Genomic DNA, 25918 nt, shown 5'->3' with positions numbered 1-25918 from the left:
CAGAGAGTGGTGTTGCGGATGAGTATTCAGACCCCTGGGCTCTCACTTGTGGGTTGCCCCAGAGTTCTGTCCTCTCCCCCATGCTTTTTAATATTTATATGAAGCCGCTGGGAGAGCTCATCAGGGGGTTTGGGTTGGGTGTTCATCAATATGCAGATGACACCCAGCTCTACCTCTCTTTTAAATCAGACCCATTGAAGGTGGTGAATGTCCTGTGTGAGTGCCGGAGGTGGTTGGAGGATGGATGGCGGCTAACAAATGGAGGTTGAATCCTGACAAGACAGAAGTACTGTTTTGGGGGGGAAAGGGGGCCGGCACGTGGGGGGGGGGCTTCCTGGTCCTGAATGGAGTAACTGTCCCTCTGAAGGACCAGGTGCATTTTGGACTCACAGCTGTCCATGGAGGCGTAGGTTAATTCTGTGTCCAGGGCGGCTGTCTACCAGCTCCATCTGATACACAGGCTGAGACCTTACCTGCCTGCGGACTGTATCTCCCACTTGGACTACTGCCATGAGCTCTACGTGGGCTACCTTTGAAGGTGACCCGGAAACTGCAATTAATCCAGAATGCGGGAGCTAGACTGGTGACTGGGCGTGGCCACGAGGACCATATAACACCAGTCCTGAGAGATCTACATTGGCTCTCAGTACGTTTCTGAGCACAATTCAAAGTCTTGGTGCTGACCTTTAAAGCCCTATATGTATACCTGAAGGAGCGTCTCCACCCCCATTGTTCAGCCGGGACACTGAGATCCAGCGCTGAGGGCCTTCTGGCGGTTTCCTCATTGTGAGAAGTGAGGTTACAGGGAACCAGACAGAGGGCCTTCTCAGTAATGGCGCCTGCCTGTGGAACGCCCTCCCATCAGATGTCAAGGAAATAAACAGCTATCCTAATTTTAAAAGACATCTGAAGGAAGCCCTGTTTAGGGAAGTTTTTAATATTTAATGCTGTTTTGTTTTTAACACTCGATTGGGAGCCACCCAGAGTAGCTGGGGAGACTCAGCTAGATGGGTGGGGTACAAATATTATTATTATTATTATTATTATTATTATTATTATTATTAGCACTGTTTTTTCTATATCATTTCTTTTTCTATAACTTCTACCAAACCACTTACTCTCATATAAGCTCACAAAGCTATTATATACTGTGCACCAAGCTCTTATATAATGTGTGACTTGTGGTTCATCTAACTAATCCTTTTTTCACTCGTCTGAAGACTATTTACTCAGTTCTCTATGGTCCTATCCGAACCTGTCATCTCAGGTGTCCTGGCCTGAACCTTGAACTGTGCTCAGGAATGCTAAGACTAAGCAAATTTTTCATACGAAGGTAGAAAGCTGACAAAGGCTGGATCAACACACAGGGGGGGAAACACTTTAAACAAGTCATAAATTAAATTGTTATAACAAAAGAGAAAAAACTGTGAAATTACACCACGTTTTGTGCTCTACAGGGCCAACTGGTGTCACATGTTTATAATGCAGTTATAGCATTGTAACATGAGCAATGTAGCTGAATCCAAACTGAGTCAGACGCGAGATCCATCTAGCCTGGTGTTGTCTACTCTGACTGGCAAGGACGCTCTTCCAGCCCTACCTGGAGATTCTGGGGAATGAAATTTTGATGTTTTGCATGCAAAGCAATGCTCCCAATGTGGGGCCTTCCAGGTGTTTCACATCAGTCTGCCCCTAACAAATATGGCCGCTGGTCAGTGGTGATGGGAACTGCAGTTTAAAATGTCTGGAGGACACCAGATTGGGGAATGCTGAACTTCCCTCTCACTCTCCTTGGCCTACAAGGTGCCTTCACTAATTATTCATCCGGCCAACCACTCCTGATATTCCAGCCCCCTGCATCATGCTCACCGATATCAGCACAGAAGCTCCATTTCCCATCCTTGTCAAAGTTCCCTGTTGTCGCACACCAGAAGTGCCTCGTCGGCGAATCTTTTTGGGTGCATTTATAGAAGGTTTCACCCTCGTACACAAAGGGGAAGACACAGGGTCGTCCAGCATCATTACCTCCATTCTCTAGACCCAAACAGAGTGAGATTATATGCATTGAAACATAGTAGTGATGATCATAAAATAAAATAAAATAATGGTCACATATATAAAAACCTTGCCTGGGATCTCCTTTATAAAGGCTTAGAAAGATAGCTACAAACCAGGACAAATGAATTGGTCAAGAGCCTGTGAGAGCAAGTAACAATTGCCAAATTGACAATAATGTTAAAGAAACAAGAAACTATAAAGAAAGATTAAGTGAATGAATTCAGTTATACTAGATATAAAACAAGACATGAGGATAGCTGGCATTTATGCCAATGTAATATCAGTAATATTAGAAAAGATGACATGTGCCTTTTATGGTCTACGCCAGGCATCCCCCCAAACTGCGGCCCTCCAGATGTTCTGGCCTACAACTCCCATGATCTCTAGCTATCAGGACCAGTGGTTGGGGAAGATGGGAATTGAAGTCAAAAACATTTGGAGGGCCGAAGTTTAGCGCTGCCCGGTCAATGCAATCTTTATCAATTGTTGTTGTTGTTGTTGTTTAGTCGTTTAGTCGTGTCCGACTCTTCGTGACCCCATGGACCATAGCACGCCAGGCACTCCTGTCTTGCACTGCCTCCCGCAGTTTGGTCAAACTCATGTTCGTAGCTTCGAGAACACTGTCCAACCATCTTGTCCTCTGTCGTCCCCTTCTCCTAGTGCCCTCAATCTTTCCCAACATCAGGGTCTTTATCAATTATTAGTAGGTAATATTTGTACAAAAGTGCCTCTTGGGTAAATAGTTTGAACCATTTTTTTCAAATTAACATACTGGTGATGTGTTTCATTTCTTCAGAGATCTTGTTGCTTGAAACAACTTTTATCTAATCCTTGGAAAGAGATTTATAATAGTTCGGGCATAAGGAAATCTATACAAGCTACTGATGGTAGTCCCTAACCTCTTTAAGAGCACAGAAAGAGTTCTGCTGCATCAGACCAAAGGCCCATCTAATCCAACATTTTATTTCCACGATGTCCAATCAGATGCCTATGGAAGACCCACATCTAGCTTTAAAGTTCATGAGGAGGATCTGTTTACTTTATTACAGTAAAATGGCTATGCATACGTGTGACACAGGAAATCAGAAGTAGAAGAAAATACAGGTCACCTTTAAAATAACATGCTCTACTGGAACGTATTACCGCTTCTCCCGTCTCAGGGAACACTTCTGTGGGACACCACCGATAACGAGCATTAGCCTTGATGCAAGAGGAATAGGATTTACCATTGTAAATAAATGGGCAGACACAGGGATAACCAACTGAAATGGAAACAGGGGACAAAGGTGTAAGAATAAGAACTGCAATTCATTAACTGGAAAGGATGTCGTTATCATCCATGCATGTGCAACAGCTGTCTCAATTTCCACTTACTCAGCATTCAGTTTTCTAGTCGAATTGAAGCTGATTTAAGAAAATCACACACCAAACAGCAGAAACTACAGCATCAATATGGATCGTGGCTAATACCATGTGAATGTGGTTTCAAAAACTAGCAGTGAGCGAGCGAGCAGTGGATTCAGAGCAAGGCACTGCTTCTCAAGCTGTCTCCTGTGGTGGGCTGGCATTCCCCCCCTCCCCAGTGTGCCACAGACTGGTACCATATGTAGTCAACTGGAGCATCCCACCCAACCTGGGCTGTGGTAGAGGCACTTGGGACCAGCAGCCATGCTTTCTCAGTCCATGTCTGAGTGCTTATTTTTTTCTTTATTTTGCCCACCAGTTTCCCAGGAAAACCCAATCTTTACCACTAAGACAGGACCATGGCTAAACACAAGTTGATGCAAGTGATAGCTCGCTGTAAGAGATCCTTTGAAAGCAGAGATCAATGATCCACTAGCCTCGTTAAGATGAATCAGAAACAATCAATGGAATATTTCTTACCCACAGCTTCAGGCAACAATAGTAAGAGACCACAGGTGAGCAAGAGGAATGCCATGATGGAGCCCATCTCTTCTCTAAGGAACTCTGACGGGGAAGTACTCTTTTTAGAAGTCCCACTTTGCCCTTCCTTCCTCCAACTACAGGTGTCTGATGTTTGCTCAGCCACAAGAAAAGGCATATATTTATATTTCCCAACTCAGTGTGCCTCATTATTTTTGTTTCCTCTTTGTACACAATGCCAAGAACAAAGGGAAGTGGATCTTATCTTGCAATGAGTACATCAGGAAGCTTCCTTAGAAAAGGATTACATCTGACCTGAAATCGAGAATTATTCCCTCTATGCTCCAGGAATGATGTCTCAACAGACAGATTCCTACTATGCCTTTGCTACCATCATGATCTGGGGAGTGGGGGGGGGCAGGTTAAAAGCCTGTAATATGCAAATCATACATTTTTATGACATTATTTACACAGAACCTTACACAGAAAATTACTCTTTTTAGCCTATATCTCTGCATACTTATAATTAGCACAGCAGAGAAAGGGCTAAGACCCCATTTTCCTCTCTGGTGTGGAAAGATCACCAGACTAATTGAAAACACGACAGGGGATATGGATATGGGGAAATTCAGATGGAAATGGAAACAGAGGTGGAAATTGATGCTTATTTAGCCCATGTCTGAAGCAGAAACCAATCCAGTGAATACCAGTTGGTATTTGCTGCTGTGATGGCTTTCAGTCTGCCAACAATATTTAATCATTGACTTCTTAAACCCCATTTGATTTGTTTTTCCTTTTACGTTGAAATGAATGGCCTTTTTGCTGACAAGTATAGTGAGGAAATAATTACACTGTTAATTAGGAAAAATTAATAATATTTGTAAATTACATATATAAATTAAATAGCAGACAAATAAGAAAAAAATTCATATTTGGCAAAAACTAAACTACAACAGATAGGAACAAGATGACCTTGACAGGTCAGAATAGAAATTGCTTGTTCTTACATCCCTAAGCAGGGGTAGGGATGCTCAGGCCTGGCCCTCCAGAGACTCCACTATACAGCTGCAAATAAAACGTTTTAAGTGTGTTTTAAGTGTAATATACAATGTGACGCTAGAGGGCAATGTTGAGCCATACGGAAAATTAAATGTATTTTAAAAGAAGCATTTTCAGAACGGTTTTTATATGTGTCTAGATCGGGTCCACCCTCAAAGGGGGTACGTGTTGTGGTGAGACCTGGAGACCGACCGCCTGTGTTGTGGGTAGGTAAGATTGGTTAGCCACAACACCCGATCGGTAGGTCCCTTGATGATGGGTTCAATATGACCAATGGGGTGCAGTCCAAACAGATCGGGGGACCTATATATACCCATACACGTGACCCAGAGCTTCCTCTTTTGGTGCATGCATTCGAAACAGCAGCAGCATGTTCTCTGGGCAACTGAGAGAGAGAGAGCGATTTACCTTTGATGAATCGTCCTGGTGATCTCTTTCCTTTATTCCCCCTTTCCCCCGTGATTTTCCCAGTAGTTAATTCCCTTCCTTTCATTGATTTCTAGATCAAGGAAAGGGAAACAATTTTGACTTGATGTACTTTCAAAGGTCAAGTGTGGACTCGCGCTATCCAACGATTGATCCAACGATTGAATTGTTCAAAAATATCCTCCAAATATATAAATATCAGTTCATCTATATACCGGCCATAAAACAGGATGTATTCACTGAATGGGTTATTATGAGCAATATGTTCTAAATCACAATTTCTCATAAAGATGTTGGCCACACTGGGAGCACATTTACGTAGAGCCCATGGCTACAGCGTTTCTTTTAATGAAGTACTTTGATCCGAACCTGAAAAAAATATTAGATAAAAGTAAATAAGAATCTCCATTAAAGAATGTACTGGTGGTGACGACTGATTATGATCCATTAGCAGTTCTTGGATTTGAGATTTTACAGTATCCAGAGGTACATTAGTATATAGGGACGACACATCCCATTTAGCAATAATATTATGTGGAGTAACATGCAAATTTTCAATAAGGGTTATGTCACAGGGGCTTGCAGCTACTCTCGAGTAAAATCGCTCCAGTCCTTCTTGTCTTTAAGAGTTTTATTGTGCATACGATTTACAGTGCAAAGATACAGTACCAGAAAGCATGACTGCCTCGTCACTGTCAGAACCCTGCAATGCTTCTTTCTCCCTCATGACCAGCATAAAAGCCTTGACACCCCGAACCGCTGCCCCTTAACCCTGCGTGTGGGTGCACGCCTATATTCGGGCGTCGGACTGAGAGATTCCCCTTCTTGGTGGTTGGAGTGGTGCATAGGCTCTCCTGCCTGTCAGAGCCCCTGTCCCACTTCCTGTTCTCCCGAGCGTGTCCAGGGGCTCTGTAGCCTCCCGGAGACCTTCCTCCATTCCGCTCCACTCCTCCTTCTCTCCTCCTGACCCGCTGCTGACGCTGTTGCTTGGAGACATACTGGTCAGGATGACCGGGGAAGGCTCCCTGCAAGGAGTCCCCCTGACAGGTTATGATATGTTTTTTATCCTTAATGTAAGACGGGGTTTCTTTAGTGACGGGGTGTAGAAATGTCAGATAAATTAACCACTAAAGTGGTATCTTGGTGTTCAGGGATTATTTCCTCTAGTAGGGGGTCTGGTGCGCTGTGTGGAAAAAGACTGGTACATCTGACCAGATCTAAGCCTAAGTTCTCTGTCTTCATCCGAACCATTAGCACTAGATAGTCTAGAGTGCTCATAATCAGGAGGAGTGGTAGAAAGTGAAGATATATCTGATCTGTTAGACTGCCTGTGAACTAGTCCTGAATAATTCAGCCTTAAATGAACCTTACCTGTGGAATAATCATTCCAATCTCTGCTCAACTTCTGTTTCATTGGAAAATTTATTAACGTCCTGATCCAGCTTGTGAGTGAGTTTGTCAATATCCTCCTTATTGTATTTAGTTTTTGTCCTTTCTTTTAACTCCATTAAATCTTTTTTTTAAAAAAAAATATTTTTATTAATTTTCCAATTAAAACCAATCATATCACATTCAATATTTCAAATTATACACATATATATATCAATCAAACCGAATGTTATGCCAAATCATCTAAAGAATTTTTTATTTGGGTTCCCATGCTTCAAGAAATTGGGAATTCCTCGCAACTGTCCACTGCCGTCTTTTTTCTAAAGTTCAAATCGTCCTCCAAGTTCATAATAATCCAGATCTTCCCCTTACAGTCACATAGATGTTTTCCACTTTCATCCGATTGTTTCCCAGCTGCTGAGATAAATATCAAACAAAGTTTCACAGATGTTCTTTCTCCTGTGTGAGTTAATCAGTCCAGCCTCCCCATAAATCTTCTTAATGGAGCTCCCTGTTGCGTCGAAGCAGCACGAAGCAGCGCCATCTTAAAAAACTCAAATCACTTTCGTTTCCTCTCATAGCCATGAAGATTTACGATCATTATAGAATTTACAGCTTTTCCAGGCAGGAGACCCAAACATCAAACCATAAACTCTTGGTAAATTAATGGATCTCCTTGCCCTATAGCTGAACTTAGCTTCAGGTCGCTGCTCCAATTTAAAGTGCGTCACAGCTCATAAATCCTCCGAACGCGTCCAGAACTCCTTCCGTCCGACTAGGGGGGGGGGCTTTTCTCATCGGCAACTCCACATCTTTAAAAAATATGCTCAGTAACAACAGTTATAAAGTTCAACTCACACAGTCTTTTGCTTCTCTTTCACTCCAAACAAGCCAGGACATCGCGTCCGGGAAGGTACGAGGCAACAATATGTTTTTTTTTAAAAAAAATATTTTTATTAATTTTCCAATTAAAACCAATTATATCACATTTCAATATTTCAAATTATACACATATATATATCAATCAAACCGAATGTTATGCCAAATCATCTAAATAATTTATTTTTGGGTTCCCATGCTTCAAGAAATTGGGAATTCCTCGCAACTGTCCACTGCCGTCTTATTTCTAAAGTTCAAATCGCCCTCCAAGCTCATAATATTCCAAATCTTCCCCTTACAGTCACCTAGATGTTTTCCACTTTCATCCGATTGTTCCAGCTGCTGAGATAAATGTCAAACGAAGTTTCACAGATGTTCTTTCTCCTGTGTGAGTTAATCAGTCCAGCCTCCCCATAAATCTTCTTAGTGGAGCTCCCTGTTGCGACGGAGTAGCAGCGCCATCTTAAAAGGCTCAAATCACTTTCATTTTCTCTCATAACCATGAAGATTTACGATTTATTTATCTTTATAGAATTTACAGCTTTTTCAGGCAGGAGACCCAAACATCCAACCATGAACTCTTGGTAAATTAATGGATCTCCTTGCCCTATAGCTGAACTTAGCTTCAGGTCGCTGCTCCAATTTAAAGTGCGTCACAGCTCATAAATCCTCCGAACGCGTCCAGAACTCCTTCCGTCTGACTAGGGGGGGGCTTTTCTCATCGGCAACTTCACATCTTTAAGAAATATGCTCAGTAACAACAGCTATAGAGTTCAACTCACACAGTCTTTTGCTTCTCTTTCACTCCAAACAAGCCAGGACATCGCGTCCGGGAAGATACGAGGCAACAATATGAAGAAAAAATAAAAACTTGCTTCCCTTATCGCTCCGTCCCCATCAATCCTTCTTCCAGATGCCGTACATTCTTTGACTCCTCTCGCTCAGCAGCATAAAATTCTCAGCAGTAAACAGCGCTTCTTCCCCTCCTTCTGAAGTATGTCCATAGATTTAAGCCTAATTATCTTCTTTAACCATGGAAATCCCCGCCATGCAGATTAGCGTCCGGGAGTCCTGGCCGTCGTAAGTGCTCAGCCCAAGCTCCCCCCACTCCAAAAACAGTCGGAGTGGGTCTGGGGGCATCGCGGGCCAGCGGCCCCTCTCCGTAACCCCCGGAGAGGGTAGGGGGTTGCCATTTACTCCCCTAGCAACCGCCAAATTCCTTACGAAGGTCAGAGAGATGGAAAACAGGTCCGCCATTCCTGCAGGCGGAAACCGGAACCGGTACGAGGCAACAATATGAAGAAAAAAAATAAAAACTCACTTCCCTTATCGCTCCGTCCCCATCAATCCTTCTTCCAGATGCTGTACAATCTTTGACTCCTCTCCCTCAGCAGCATAAATTTCTCAGCAGTAAACAGCGCTTCTTCCCCTCCTTCTGAAGTATGTCCATAGATTTAAGCCTAATTATCTTCTTTAACCATGGAAATCCCCGCCATGCAGATTAGCGTCCGGGAGTCCTGGCCCTCGTAAGTGCTCAGCCCAAGCTCCCCCCACTCCAAAAACAGTCGGAGTGGGTCTGGGGGCATCGCGGGCCAGCGGCCCCTCTCCGTAACCCCCGGAGAGGGTAGGGGGTTGCCATTTACTCCCCTAGCAACCGCCAAATTCCTTACGAAGGTCAGAGAGATGGAAAACAGGTCCGCCATTCCTCCATTAAATCTTTGTGGACCTTTTCCAAATCAATGGCAAATTGTTCTATGATCAAAAGCATTAGATCATTAGAACATTTATTCAAAATAGATTCCCATTTTTCAACAAATCTCCTATTGTACTTAAATAGAGGAGGTGCCTTAGGGATCCGAAGTCCTCTAGGGATTAAGTTGTTTTTTACATATTCAGTTAAGGCTGCTATGCGCATTTCTAAACATACTTTTCGTTTTGACAAAGTAAGTAACGACATGTCTTCTTTTTTTAACAATTGGTCATCTTCACTGTGGAAGAAAGTAAACATGCTTAATAATTTGTCTTTCTCGGTATACTACCGGTATATCCAAACTTCTTAGAAAACACAGCCATGGTACAAACATTAGTAAGACAACAACAAACCTAGGGTTACATAAAGTTATACTCAATAAAAACATGAGTCGTAACTGGCTGCACGCTTGCAAAATAAAGTATTGTAATTCACTGTATTATGTGTGGGATGCGGGTGGCACTGTGGGTTAAATCACAGAGCCTAGGGCTTGCCGACCAGAAGGTCGGCAGTTCGAATCCCCGCAACGGGGTGAGCTCCCATTGCTCAGTCAACCTAGCAGTTTGAAAGAACGTCAAAGTTCAAGTAGATAAATAGGTACTGCTCTGGCGGGAAGGCAAACGGTGTTTCCGTGCGCTGCTCTGGTTCGCCAGGAGCGGCTTAGTCATGCTGGCCACATGACCTGGAAGCTGTATGCCGGCTCCCTTGGCCAATAAAGCGAGATGAGCGCCGCAACCCCAGAGTCGGTCACAATTAGGCCTAATGGTCACGGGTCCCTTTTCCTTTTCCTTTAGTTCACTGTATCATATCAATTTCAACAGAAATGAGTTCATAAAATACAATGAACCACGTGGAGGACTGGACAACGTACGTTGTCTGAGTGTGGATTTTAAATCCTTATGCAGCAATATATCTTTAAATGACTTTGCAGGGACAGGCGGATTCCCCCCAAATCCCAGTCGATCCCTGAGTGGAATAATGACTCAAGACAATTTGTTATGGGATTAAAATTGGCCACAACTTTATTAAGATTCAGATGTAGGGAGACTTTGGCTCAGGCATTGGGCATTTCTCCTTCCCTGTCCCAAGATCTTGGAGACACCAGGATTATCCAGAATATGTGGGGATTGGGCTGGCTCTGGAGAACATATGTTCAAGCAGAGAGAGCCTGTCCCTGTTCACTGCCGCTGGAGGCGGAGAGCTATGACAACCTCTCGGTGTATGGCCAATACCTCCCCCCAAGACCCCTTTAACGGGGGAACCCTGATCTTGACGATGCCAAGGGAATGAGGTCACGGCCTCACGCCCCCCCCCTTTAGGAAGATAGCCGCAAGGAGTCCGCCCAAGGCCTGACACTGCCAAAGTTGTGGGGTATTGCTACGGGAAAGGCGAAACCTGCCAATGCAGGGAAATTCCTTTCTGGCCCTTCAACAGCGACCCTGACGTAGCAGCGCCTGCATACCTGTGAAAAAGAAAGGTAAACCTACAAAAAAAGACTTAAATGAGGGTGTGGAGGGTGGGAGAAGCCCTGGAGCCAACTGCTGCTTCGCAGATAAGATTCAAATTCTATTGTGTGAGCTGGACAGTCCCTCCCCTTACCTGGCCAATCCCATGGCAACACCTCCCCAGGCGGGATTGGATGATTGGCTGAGGTAGGTGGAGACCCCAGGTATTCATCCTGGGAAGGGAGTGGCCAGTTCCGAACTACCAGGGAGTCGCTCTGTGGTTCAGGGGGCTGCACACGAGCTCGCAAAAATCGCCCCCCGTTTAATGTGGGGAGTGGTCATTGTGCATCGTTTGGCAAAGAGGGGGGTGTTATCACACCCTGGGATATCCTTTTGAAAGTCATATGGTTATATTCTAGGGAAGCATAAATACGTGAAGATCTTGTATTAACATGTGAAACATGCAAGAAGGGTCAACCTCTCTCTCATGAGTTTTTTTATGGCAGTTGTTATGACTGAGTTTGGATAACCTCATGGTAATAAGGATGCAGAAAGTATTTTTGAATGGGCTTTAAAGTCATGTGGGTCCGATGAATTGCATTTTAATCTTAGAGACTGACCTAAGAGAAGGTTATCACGGAGATGTTTGAAATGGTTAGGTCTGTAATGTAACAAGGAGTTTCTATGTGTGCTTTTCTTATAGGGCCGCACTTTTAATCATCCACAAAGATTTCTAGATCAAGGAAAGGTAAACAATGGACTCGATGTACCTTCAAAAGTCAAGTGTGGACTCGCACTATTGATCCAACAGTTGAATGGTTTAAAAATATCCTCCGAAAATATAAATATCTATTCATCTATATACCAGCCATAAAACAGGATGTATTCACTGAATGGGTTATTATGAGCAATATGTTCTAAATAAAAATTTCTGAGTGGTGGACATAGCCTGTTCCCGGCTTTCCGCCTATCCTGGTGTTCACCCTTGGCTGGCCTATTTAGTGCCCGGAGTCAGCGCTACCTGCACAACCTCTAACTTCTTCTTTCAAGTCTTTAGATAGCAATCATCATAGCATGTTTTGCCATGTAAGGCTCATAGCTTGGCCTGGTGCAATGATGTTCTGTATCTGCTGAAGCAGGTGTCATTTCTCTTGATAATTTAACAGCAACAGAGCAGTCTCAAAGTTGTTCTATGTTTGTGTGACGAGGCTAACAGAAATCTTCCCAAAAACTCACAACAGACACGATATTTTTGGTTTGGTTTTTGGCATTAATTTTGACCACAACTTTATTCAAAATACAAATTTAAATCGAGTGTTGGCTTAGGCTTTTGGTTAACCCTTCGTCCTTCATTAAGAAGGACCTTCTTCATCTGTCCAACTAGGACAGGACTCACTTCATCTGCCCTCTAGGGACAGGACTCCAAACATCTGTCCCATTGGGACAGGACTCACATCATCTGCCTTCTTGGGGCAGGACTCAATCATCTGCCCACTTGGGACAGGACTCACCAATTGTCCACTTAGGACAATTCCAGCTCTGACTTCCTATAGGGACGTCAAGTAAACACCCCTGGGAGAGGAGGTAGCTGGGTCCAGACATTCTCCCCTCTCGCCAAGAATGTTCCCCAAGGCTCGTACTCTTATAATTGTCGCCCGCAGCCCCGCCTATGGTGGGAATGTAAGGATGAGAGCGTAAGCCCTGGGATACCTTTAATGGAATACTTCTATATGGAGCAAATGGAGTGGGGGTAGGCATATGAATGCCACACCCCTCTACCAACAAGATTCAATAACCAAAAGCCTAACCGCCAACCTAACAGTTGCTCGTGCAGCCAATGGGAAGCTGCACAGGCCTCCTCTGCACCGGAAGGAGCGCCAGAAATAGCGTTTGCACATGCATGCGTATGCATGCGCGCGCACACTCCGGCTAAGCAAGGCGTCTGCAGGACCATGAACTGGCCAAAGCCACAAAAACTTTGCCAACCCCTGATCTATCCCTCTCAGAACTTCAGTCTACCAGTACTTCAAAGGAGTTGAAAAAATATTTAAAGTTGCCCCCCCCCCCCACACACACAATCTGGCTTGTGATTGTTGGGCGAAGAATCTCTCCAATGTCCAGTCTCTCGAATGGGGTTTTTCATCATGGTTGCTGGTCAGAGAGCATCAGGGCTTTCCAAGATGAGTAAATTTTGCCTTCATATATGAAAGGAAGACACATGGGTCTCTAAGGTCGGCCATTAGTCCTGGATGGAGGAGAGGAGAGGCAGGAAGAAAAAGAGAACATGTTTCTTTGAGAAGAGGTCTGCCAAGATCCCGTTTCTAATAAGAGCTAACGTTCAGAAGAAACTTGGACTTTGCTCCCTCCTTTCTTTTGTGGTATGCATGGATAGATGGTATATTGGGGTTTAATTATAGGTCTTTTGGAGGAAGAGAACAGAAGTTGTGCGCCGGCAGCACGACAGCAGGAGGAGGCCCCATTAGCTAAAGTGGTCCCTCAGTTTAAGAACAGTTTCAGGTTAAGAATGGACCTCCGGAACAAATTAAATTCATAACCAGAGGTACCACGGTAGTCATTACTGGACTGTTTTAGTTTCATGTTAGGATCCTTCATCAGCAGTAATCCAGATATGTGATGTACATTTGATTCATGTTATCAATACTGGATCTCCAAACTTTTCCAGTCTTAAATTCAGTTTTAACCATTTTGGCAACCACTTGCATTAAAAAAATTTTTAAAAAAACAATTCATATGAGGCCCCATATATAGGATTGCCATATTTCAAATATTGAAGAAGTTGTTGAGCTTTTTTGGCAAATTTATTTTGGGGGGATGAACCTTTGAAGCTATTTTAAAATGGAAATAGCCCAAAATGACACTGCTGACATGGGTTGGCATACATCCAGATTTTCCCGGACATTTTTACCAATTTCTGCCCGGACACTGCTTCCGACTGCAGTATTCCAGACATGTCTGGGAAATTGTGGAAGTATGGCAACACTATTACTGATTCAAACCATTGGTTCAAGTTCTAGGGTTGCCATATTTTGAAGAGCAAAAAAGAGGACACATTTGTCAACTTCTACTTTTAACTATGGCTCACTGTGATGACTCTACCCATGAAAACGAAGACATGTCCTAGAAAAAGAAAACATATGACAATCCTGGAACCAGCTCAGTATTGACTACTCTTGAGTAGAGCATGGCATGTTAACATATAAGGACTGAACTTGACACTTTAAGCATTTAAGGCACATGCTCCTCCATCAAGACACACTCCCTTCAGCTTTCCATATTGCACATTTTCTGCACTGCACAAGCTTTAAAATTAGATGGCCACACAACACCAAATGTAGAGTGCAAATGCACACTGCCCTTAGGACTTTTCCACATTTCCTCTTGTCCTGCTCTTTCCCCCAGGGAAAATATATTTTTAACGCTTAATTGGAGCAAACAGCAATTTTGTGTTTCACCAGATTCCCATTTGTTCCAATTTGTCTCTCAAGAGTGGGCATTCCCTGAGATTGAACAGGACAAGCAGAAAACATTCTATGTGCAACACAAGCAGGAGTGTTTATAAATCCTTATATGCATTTTCCACATGAATAAAACCATGCTAGTATATTCATTCCATAGTGTTCAGCTATAGGAACCTGGCACCTCATAGTCACACTTGAGTGAAACATACAAATTCTCAGACTAGAGTTATGTATTTATGTGTACCAGGCCCTTCTAATGCCTAGACCCAGCATGTCTTAAATGCTACTCAAGACAAGCTAACCTTCTGGTGAGGTGATCACCTTGGTGATGAGCCATGAAGAGGGCTTAAGGGGCTCAATAGGTAAAGGTACCCCTGACCATTAGGTCCAGTCACGGACGACTCTGGGGTTGCGGTGCTCATCTCACTTTACTGTCTGAGGGAGTTGGCGTTTGTCCGCAGACAGCTTCCGGGTCATGTGGCCAGCATGAATACGCCGACTCTGGCAAACCAGAGCAGGGTACGGAAAAGCCCTGGATGTCGGGATCCCAGGGGCGACATTGTGGCTGTCCGCCCCACCCCCGGAACGTGTGCCCCGCCCCCGGAACGTGTGGCACGCACCTCCGGGAGACGTGACACACCCCGAAACGCATGCCCCGCCCTTCTGGGAGGTCACCACACCCCCAGAACGGGCGCCAGCCCTGCCCCCGCCCCCGGTGTCGGAGCATGAAGCTCCACCGCTGCTACTATATATTTACCATAGTGCCACCTGCGTCCAGATAATAAATAAATAAATAAAAAATCCTCCCAGCAGCACCTTAGAGACCAACTAAGTTTGTCATAGGTATGAGCTTTCGTGTGCATGCACACTTCTTCAGATACACTGAAACAGAAGTCCCCAGTGAGAGGGTGGGGAGGGGTATGACTCAGAAGGGTGGTGGGATTGGGTGATTGATTGATTGATTGACTGACTGACTGATAGCTGTTAACGACTGTTAATGGCTGCAAATGGTCTACAGGAAAAAGCAAGGGGTGAGATTGTTAAAGATAGCTTAATCATGTATAATGAGATAAGAATCCAATGTCTTTTTTCAAACCAGGTCTCTCCATGATTTTAAGCTTGGTAATAAGTTGCAGTTCAGCAACTTCTCTGTCCAGTCTATTTCTGAAATTCTTTTGTAATAAGACAGCTACTTTGAGATCTTGTATAGAATGCCCTGGGAGACTGAAGTGTTCTCCTACTGGTATCTCTGTCTTGTGATTCCTGATGTCAGATTTATGTTCATTTATCATTTGGCATAGGGTTTGGCCTGTTTGTCCAATACAGAGAACTGAAGGGCACTGTTGGCATTTGATGGCATACACAATGTTAGAAGAGGAGCAATTAAATAGTCCTGAGATGGTATGTTGGATGTGGTTGGGGCCAGTAATGGTGTTGTCCGGGTGTATGTGGCAGCAAAGTTGGCATCTGGGTTTATTGCAGGCTCTGGTACCAGTGTCCATGTTAAGTCGGGTGGTTGTATTATTGTGGGTGAAGAGTTGTTTAAGATTGGGTGGCTGTCTGTAGGCAATGAAAGGTCTTCCTCCCAGACCTTGAGAAAGGGAACTGTCATTGTCTAGGAGCAGGAATGGTGGCAAGTCCCCCTAGATGAAGAGGCAACGATGGAAGAGTCTGGGGAAATGGAGGAATTCATACCTGGAGAGGACTGGTGGCAGCACTCCTCAGAAGAGGAAGAATCAGATAGGGAAGAGGGAAGACCAGAACAGGTGGAGGAAGGAGTCAGAGTCAGACCCTTGTGAAGAGAGGAGTGGGTGGGCCCCCTCCCCTCCTCCCATCTCAGCTGTAGAGTGTAGATCTGAGAAACATAGGGAACAATTGGAGGCAGCTGCAGCTCGTAAGAGGCATTTGTGATGAGCTGGCTATTTAAGGAAGGCCGGCTGCTCCCTTCGCCAGCACCTGCCACCACTGTGCTGAAGCGTGTGGTTATCCTTGCTCGTCCTGTTCCTGATTCCAGTGTACTCTGTTTTCCCCATACCAGAAGGATCACAGTATGTCCATTTTGGGTCTTCATCATAGTTGCAGGTCAGAGAGCACCAGAGACTTTCAGTGGATTCCCCATCAGCTGTACAAGATGGACCGGTATAGGGTTTTCCTTTGTAGATGAAAGGAAACACACATGGCCCTGTAGGGTTTGTACTCAGTCCTGGATGGAAATGATGGAGGGATGGGTCAAAAAAGATGGGAATCCTGTAAAGCAAGATTGCTTCCAACCCATATGTGAGTCCACCACTTAGATGTGTTCTACGCACTTTCCTGAGAGGATTTGAAACTTTTGCCATAGTCAATATGTGCATGTGTTATGAATGACATCTTTACTGCTAACCCTTATACAGTGGTACCTCAGGTTAAGAACTTAATTCTTTTTGGAGGTCCGTTCTTAACCTGAAACTGTTCTTAACCTGAAGTACCACTTTAGCTAATGGGGCCTCCCTCTGCTGCCGTTCCGCGTGATTTCTCATCCTGAAGCAAAGTTCTTAACGCGAGGTACTATTTCTGCGTTAGCAGAGTCTGTAACCTGAAGCATCTGTAACCTGAAGTGTCTGTAACCTGAAGCATCTGTAACCCAAGATACCACTGTACCTAATAAAAAGGTTCACAAACAAGAGCATTAAAGAAGAATTGGTTCATGACATGAAATGAAAGACAGAGTATACAGATGCTGCTTCAGACACCAAGGTCATATATGGGCAGCTGGGTTGGGCCATGACAAATTAGCTCTGGTCTTTTCTCCCCTTTCCTGTATCCCTGCACTGCTTTGGCATGGGATTTCCCACATATGTAATACTTCTGAAATTACAATTAGCAAATCATTAATGCTAGGTCTGAGCTATAATTCATTGCTAGCTTCAAAGCCCTGAAGGCAACACCTCAGCTTCAGAAGTACGGCACTGCCACTGAGAATTAGCAGTTTTGTTCTGGGAGTTGGGAGTAGGGCCTTTTTAAAAAACTGGAACTCATCCTAACTGAGTTCCGGCACCTCCCAGGTGGGCGCCATTGCCAATGTAAGAGAACAAGGGAGGTGTTCCTTGTGAGTTCCAGCACCTCTTTTTCTAGAAAAATAGCACTGGTGGGTGTATGTGTGTTATATTCCTGAAACACTGACTCTCCACACTCCCTTCAAAGAACTCCATCATTGCTTAAATCTATTAGCAATTCCAAGACATGTAACCATGGGTGTAGCCAGGAGGGGTGAAAACCCAACTAAAATTGGAAATAATCAGAATATTTGAAATTGAAATGCTTGCTGAAGTCGCTTGGATGATGTTGTGGTGCATTCTAGCAATGCAACTGGCAACGCAACTGAGAGATAGGGCATGGTTTCCACGAACTGATGGAAATATTTTCTGCTTCCATTAAAAAAAAGATTCTGCTCATCTCTGGGGATGCTATATTCAAAAAGTAAAACCCAGAATACCAATAAAGTTCTTGAGCTTTCTTTCTTATGAAAGCACCAAAATTGTTGATCTTTTCTACGAAAGCGCAAAGAAACCATGATTTTTCGATTGGCGTATCTCTCTTGCTCAACCATGCACCACTTGTACAGTACAGTGCTAAGGTCAATGATGGCAGGGGAGCATCTCAATGGGCTATGCATCCTGAGTGTGTACAGAAAAATTGCATTGTTACAAAGGAGGAGTTTGAGAAGGAAATGCTGAAAAGGTTTTCAGCAAACCCAAGAAAACTTGTTATATAACAAGCAATGTAATGATGCAACAAGCTCGACATAATTAGAATGAACTCAGTTCCCACAACACTCATTAATTGAAAATGGGAACAAGGTCCAATTTTGTTCTCAGAGCACCCTAGTGGAATGAAGTGAAGCTTGGAAAAGCAAACAGCAAGAGAGATTTGTGTCCGGTTCTGTAAAAGTGTCTGAGATTTCAAACAACCTTTTGTTGTTGTTGTTGCAAAATGACAATTTCCTGCCCCTGGAAATGCAGGCTCCTCTGAAACCATCTTATTGATTCATGCAACAGTTCTAGGTAATCCTGTTGATCAACAACAAACTAATCCTTGTTATTAATCTAAGGGCTGTGTCACATATCACATTCTGTAGATGCACATTTAAAATGTTTTACGTTCATATATAAAAATATAAAGTAGAAATGCAATAAACATATGAGTCATAACCTGGGAGCCAGGACTAACATTGTTCCCAGTTGACAATAAACTCAATATGCCACAAGTTCTATGAAATGTTCTTTCTATTAATGGTGGTTAGTCACAAATATGTGCAAATGAGAAACTATTATGCATACTATGCATGGCTTTGGTCCAGTATACCTGAAGGAGCGCCTCCACCCCCATCGTTCGCCCAGACACTGAGGTCCAGCACTAGGGCCTTCTGGCGGTTCCCTCATTGCCAGAAGCCAAGTTGCAGGGAACTAGGCAGGGGGCCTCCTCGGTGGTGGCGCCTGCCCTGTGAAACGCCCTCCCATCAGATGTCAAAAAGAAAAGCAACTACTAGATGTAACGGATTAGCCCTAGTGTGGAATGTTTATTACACCCTGGCTCAGAAAGAGTTAATCCACCTCCAACTTAACTGACAGCGCTTCCTTTGGGGGCAAGGCATTTCCCAACGGCCGTTATGGCCGTTGGAGAGGGAGAGAGAGTGTGGTGAAGAAGAGGAAAGGAGAAGGGTGTGGGGCCAGGATAGTGGTGGTTTAGATTAGGTTTGGGTAACTTGATGCTGAAGTTTGACGGAGTTAATGTTTAGCTGTACCTAAGTTTGTAACCTTATGAATCATGAAAAACCTACGTTCTCAAGAAAATAAAATTCAGCTTTTTGTGCCGAGGACCATCGTGATAGTTTTTCCAGCAGCGTATCAAATACTCACAGAGGTGGCAAAACAAAAAAGGGCAAAACTTACCTAAGGAAAAAGGGGTGTTAGTTTGTGTCCTAGTGTCACACAGAAGGGGCAAAATAGTGAAAACCTAGAGTGCCACAAAGTTTCCGAGGTGGTAAGGTAAACTGATACAGGGGGGAAACGAGCTGAGGGAGGTCCTTTACTGTAGGCAAGAGGTTGTTCATTTAAATAGCCTTGGGTATTTATGATACAAGGCCATGTAAGTTGGAATTAGACTCGCATTACTACGAAGCACAGAAATAGAGAGGGGTTTATCTTAAGGCAAAAGGAGGTGAGTGGGGTTTGCCTTGCCCCTGGACCCCCTTCGTCTCATAATTTATTGTCTCTGTCGGGGATACATCGCACCAGACTTTTAGAAGACATCTGAAGGCAGCCATGTTAAGCGAGGCTTTTAATGTTTAACAGATTACTGTATTTTATTTTTCTGTTGGAAGCTGCCCAGAGTGTCTCATTGACCTCTCAGCTACTTTCAATACCATCAACCATGATATCCTTCAAAAGTGGCTGTCCGAGTTAGGAGTGGATGACACTGTCCGCCTGCATTTTTTAGTACAGAAAGTATTGATCTGATGTGTTTGCATTAAGTTCTACCCAAGGAGAGGGGCTGAGAAGGCAGAATTTTGAAAGGAAGTGACCACAGTTGAATGGGGTGGCAGGGCTGTCCCCTTCAGGGCTGAGGGCATTGGCTGGGCATGAGAGCTTTGCTTGGTTGATGCTTGCTGCTGGTTTTAACTAGGATATCTCTGAATACTGAATCATACTCACTTTATCTACTACAGATATTTCTTTGACATGAACCAGTGAAAGCGAAAGACCCCTTGGGCAGCTTTTGGATGTTTGGGTGAAGTGTGTGATAGAACACACAAACTCTCACATACAACCAGCCACATGTACATATTTTCATTCATCCTATGAAGACTATGCAATCTCATTCATGCAGTTGCAAAAACTTTCTCCCGCGCTCATCATATTTCATAGTGATCACTCATCATACATTTTTTTATGCTGCCTGGCAAACTAAAATAAATGTTTTATTTTTGTAGCACAAAGATACAGTTTGACAAAGATTAATAATCTCCCACTGCCACATCTTATTTATTTTTAGGCCACCATCAGGGTTATATAGGGTCAGACTTTATATATCGGTAACAGGGTCATCAACAGTAAGGCTTCTAGTCGGCGCACCCACTGGTCTTTCATTTACCCATCCACCTGTTGTGATCCAAACTGGATAACAGGAATCATAGACTTTTGCAGCCGCTACCTTGATAATCGCCTGGAAAATGAGAACAGAGTAGACAAAATATCATTTATGTTCAACAGTTCCAATGAAACCTATAGCCCAAATGATTAAAAAATGGAAATAATTCTTCCAACTAACAAGTTCTGGGAAGTACAGCAGATTTACTTCATAACTATTAATTTATATCTACAACAAACCTGTGGGCACTGTGACCCAGAATTCTCTCCACATGCTAAACATCAGTGACTCATCATAGCATTGCCTTTTAGCATTTCCAAACCGTGCTTTAGAGCAGGGTCCCCAAACTAAGGTCCGGGGGCCAGATGCGGCCCAATTGCCTTCTAAATCCGGCCCGCAGACGGTCCTGGAATCAGCATGTTTTTACATGCATAGAATGTGTCCTTTTATTTAAAATGCATCTCTGGGTTATTTGTGGGGCATAGGAATTAGATCACATTTTTTTCCAAAAAATAATCCGGCCCCCTGCTGAAAAAGTTTGCTGACCCCTGCTTTAGAGCCATATTGCAAGCACCATACATAAAGTTTTAAGCACCTGTGGAGATTGGGCTTTTCCCAGATCCATTCCAGTTTGATCATCTGACATCCACTGAATGCTCAGTACTCACTGTACAATGTCAACTCATTCTACAAATGTTTGTCATGCTCAGAGCAGACCCACTGAAATAACTTCTACCAAACCACTTATTCTCATATAAGCTCACAAAGCTATTATATGCTGTGCACCAAGCTCTTATATAATGTGTGACTTGTGGTTCATCTAACTAATCCTTTTTTCACTGTTCTGAAGACTATTTACTCAGTTCTCTATGGTCCTATCCAAACCTGTTATATCAGATGTCCTGGCCTGAACCTAGAACTGTGCTCAGGAATGCTTTGTTGTTGTTGTTGTTTAGTCGTTTAGTCGTGTCCGACTCTTCGTGACCCCATGGATTTTGTCCATGGAGTTTTCTTGGCAGGGATACTGGAGTGGCTTGCCAGTTCCTTCTCCAGGTGGATCACGTTTAGTCAAAACTCTCCACTATGACCTGTCCATCTTGGGTGGCACTGCATGGCATAGCTCATAGCTTCTCTGAGTTATTCAAGCCCCTTCGCCACGACAAGGCATTGATCCATGAAGGGGTCAGGAATGCTAAGACTAAGCAAATTTTTCATAAGAAGGGAGAAAGCTGACACAGGCTGGATCAACACACAGGGGGGGCACTTTAAACAAGTCATAAATTAAATTGTTATAACAAAAGAGAAAAAACTGTGAATTTACACCAAGTTTTGTGCTCAACAGTGACAACTGGTGTCACATGTTTATAATGCAGTTATAGCATTGTAACATGAGAAATGTAGCTGAGTCCAAACTGAGTCAGACGCGAGATCCATCTAGCTTGGTGTTGTCTACTCTGACTGGCAAGGACGCTCTTCCAGCCCTACCTGGAGATTCTGGGGAATGAAAATTTGATGTTTTGCATGCAAAGCAATGCTCCCAATGTGGGGCCTTCCAGGTGTTTCACATCAGTCTGCCCCTAACAAGTATGGCCGCTGGTCAGTGGTGATGGGAACTGCAGTTTAAAATGTCCGGAGGACACCAGATTGGGGAATGCTGAACTTCCCTCTCACTCTCCTTGGCCTACAAGGTGCCTTCACTAATTATTCATCCGGCCAACCACTCCTGTTATTCCAGCCCCCTGCATCATGCTCACCGATATCAGCACAGTAGCTCCATTTCCCATCCTTGCCAAAGTCCCCTGTTGTCGCACACCAGAAGTTCCTTCTCGGTGAATATTTTTGGGTGCATTTATAGAAGGTTTCTCCCCTGTACACAAAGGGGAAGACACAGGGTCGTCCACCATCATTACCTCCATTCTCTAGACCCAAACAGAGTGAGATTATATGCATTGAAACATAGTAGTGATGATCATAAAATAAAATAAAAAATGGTCACATAAACCTTGCCAGGGATCTCCTTTACAAATGCTTAGAAAGATAGTTACAAACCATGGACAAAAGAATTGGTCAGGAGCCTGTGAAAGCATGTAACAATTGCTCAATTGACAATGATGTTAAAGAAACAAGAAACTATAAAGAAAGATTAAGTGGATGAATTCAGTTATACTAGATATAAAACAAGACATGAGGATAGCTGGCATTTATGACAATGTAATATCAGTAATATTAGAAAAGATGACATGTGACTTTTATGGTCTATGTCAGGCATCCCCAAACTGCGGCCCTCCAGATGTTTTGGCCTACAACTTCCATGATCCCTAGCTAACAGGACCAGTGGTCGGGGAAGATGGGAATTGCTGGAGGGCCAAAGTTTAGCGCTGCCCGGTCTATGCAATATTTATCAATTATTAGTAAGTAATATTTGTACAAAAGTGCCTCTTGGGTAAATAGTTTGAACCATTTTTTTCAAATTAACATATTGGTGATGTGTTTCATTTCTTCAGAGATCTTGTTGCTTGAAGCAACTTTTATCTAATCCTTGGAAAGAGATTTGTAATAGTTCGGGCATAAGGAAATCTATACAAGCTACTGATGGTAGTCCCTAACCTCTTAAAGAGCACATAAAGAGTTCTGCTGCATCAGACCAAAGGCCCATCTAATTCAACATTTTGTTTCCACGATGTCCAATCAGTTGCCTAGGGAGAACCCACATCTAGCTTTAAAGTTCATAAGGAGGATCTGTTTACTTTATTAGAGTAAAATGGCTATGCATACGTGTGACACAGGAAACCAGAAGTGGAAGAAAATACAGGTCACCTGTAGTGAAACATTCTCTATAGGAAGATTCATACATCTTTCCCGTCTCAGAGTCAACTTGTGTGGGACACCACAGATAATTAGTGCCGTCCTTGGTGCAAGAGGAATAGAGTTTACGGTTGTGAATAAATGGGCAGACACAGGGAGCACCAACTGAAATGGAAACAGGGGACAAAGGTGTAAGAATGAGAACTACAATTCATTAACTGGAAAGGGTATCGTTATCATCCATGCATGTGCAACAGCTGTCTCAATTTCCACTTACTCAGCATTCAGTTTTCTAGTCGAATTGAAGCTGATTTAAGAAAATCACACACCAAACAGCAGAAACTACAGCATCAATATGGATCGTGGCTAATACCATGTGAATGTGGTTTCAAAAACTAGCAGTGAGCGAGCGAGCAGTGGATACAGAGCAGGGGACTGCTTCTCAAGCTGTCTCCTGCGGTGGGCTGGCATTCCCCGCTCCCCAGTGTGCCACAGACTGGTACCATATGTAGTCACTGGAGCATCCCACCCAACCTGGGCTGTGGTAGAGGCACTTGGGACCAGCAGCCATGCTTTTTCAGTCCATGTCTGAGTGCTTATTTTTTTATTTATTTTGCCCACCAGTTTCCCAGGAAAACCCAATCTTTACCACTGAATCAGATCGAATGGTAATTTGGGTTTTCCATGGATTGCCATTTCTTCCAATTCTGCAGTAAAGAGTGGGTTTTCAGGGATGCCAGGTCCAAAAACAAGCAGTCAGATCAGATGTGGACCTGGAAAGCCCGGAACTGTGCCTAGAAATGAGGAGAAAGGTAAGTATGGGTGAGCCAATTATTATTATTTATTTATATTTTTTATACGTCAGCCATTTGACTGGGTTTCCCCAGCCACTCTGGGTTGCTCACATCACATACTAAAACAACAAACATTTAAAAACTTCCCTAAACACGCTGCCTTCAGATGTCTTCTAAAAGTAGCAGAAAACCATGCCCCATTTTGGTAAGGGAAGGATGTGGCGCTTTTTAAGGGGAATGAATTTCAGTCTACCCTTAGTTATACATGCCTGAGGTTTCGTTTAAGGGCTATAGAACCTTGATGAAGGCTACAATCCTGTGCACACTTACCTAGGAGTAAGGCCCAGGGTTGTTTTATCAGCCGAAACTCTCCAGAACTCACTTCCAGCATCTCTCAGGTAGGTGCCATTGCCATTATAATAGAACAAGGGAGCTGTTCATGTTGAGCTCCAGCACCTCTTTTTCTAGAAAAAACAGCACTGGCAAGCCCATTAACTCAGTGGGGCTTACTGATGGGTGGACAGACTGTAAGTCATCTTTTCCCCACTAAGACAGGACCATAGCTAAACAGAAGTTGATGCAAGTGATAGCTAGCTGTAAGAGATCCTTTGAAAGCAGAGATCAATGATCCACTAGCTTCATTAAGATGAATCAGAAACAATCAATGGAATATTTCTTACCCACAGCTTCAGGCAACAATAATAAGAGACCACAGGTGAGCAAGAGGAATGCCATGATGGAGCCCATCTCTTCTCTAAGGAACTCTGACGGGGAAGTACTCTTTTTAGAAGTCCCACTTTGCCCTTCCTTCCTCCAACTACAGGTGTCTGATCTTTGCTCAGCCACAAGAAATGGCATATATTTATATTTCCCAACAACAGCTCAGTGTGCCTCATTATTTTTGTTTCCTCTTTGTACACAATGCCAAGAACAAAGGGAAGTGGATCTTATCTTGCAATGAGTAAATCAGGAAGCTTACTTAGAAAAGGATTACATCTCACCTGAAATCGAGAATTATTCCCTCTATGCTCCAGGAAAAGATGTCTCAACAGACAGATTCCTACTATGCCTTTGCTACCATCATGATCTGGGGAGTGGGGGGGGGGCAGGTTAAAAGCCTGTAATATGCAAATCATACATTTTTATGACATTATTTACACAGAACCTTACACAGAAAATTACTCTTTTTAGCCTATATCTCTCCATACTGATAATTAGCACAGCAGAGAAAGGGCTAAGACCGTATTTTCCTCTGTCGTGTGGAAAGATCACCAGACTAATTGAAAACACGACAGGGGATATGGATATGGGGGAATTCAGATGGAAATTGAAATAGATTGGAAATTGATGCTTATTTAGCCCATGTCTGAAGCAGAAACCAATCCAGTGAATACCAGTTGGTATTTGCTTCTGTGATGGCTTTCAGTCTGCCAACAATATATAATCATTGACTTCTTAAACCCCATTTGATTTGTTTTTCCTTTTACGTTGAAATGAATGGCCTTTTTGCTGACAAGTATAGTGAGGAAATAATCACACTGTCAATTAAGAAAAATTAATAATATTTGTAAATTACATATTAAAAATTAAATAGCAGACAAATAAGAAAAATAATTTCATATTTGGCAAAAACTAAACTACAACTGATGGGAACACGATGACCTTGACAGGTCAGAATAGAAATTGCTTGTTCTTACATCCCTAAGCAGAGGTAGGGATGCTCAGGCCTGGCCCTCCAGGGACTCCACTATACAGCTGCAAATAAAACGTTTTAACTGTGTTTAAAGTGAACTATACAATGTGACGCTAGAGGGCAATGAT

The 25918-nt window shown here is 43.4% G+C and overlaps 1 protein-coding gene across 1 annotated transcript in view; it reads right to left on the bottom strand.

Annotated features, from left to right (window-relative positions):
• LOC132592948 (uncharacterized) overlaps positions 1-25918 on the bottom strand; it is a 74617-nt gene that overhangs the window by 26677 nt on the left and 22022 nt on the right. Inside the window, exons 2-6 of the mRNA XM_060281198.1 lie at positions 23316-23468; positions 22217-22417; positions 16324-16572; positions 3285-3320; positions 1870-2034 (exon numbers count right to left, since the gene is read on the bottom strand). Coding sequence (XP_060137181.1) covers positions 1870-2034; positions 3285-3320; positions 16324-16572; positions 22217-22417; positions 23316-23468 — 804 coding nt within the window. The remainder of the gene's footprint in view (positions 1-1869; positions 2035-3284; positions 3321-16323; positions 16573-22216; positions 22418-23315; positions 23469-25918) is intronic.

The sequence above is a fragment of the Zootoca vivipara genome, chromosome 13 (assembly GCF_963506605.1).
Source record: "Zootoca vivipara chromosome 13, rZooViv1.1, whole genome shotgun sequence".
Lineage (NCBI taxonomy): Eukaryota > Metazoa > Chordata > Lepidosauria > Squamata > Lacertidae > Zootoca > Zootoca vivipara.
The sequence above is the reverse complement of the archived record's forward strand: the minus strand, read 5'-3'. Positions and strand labels throughout refer to the sequence as shown.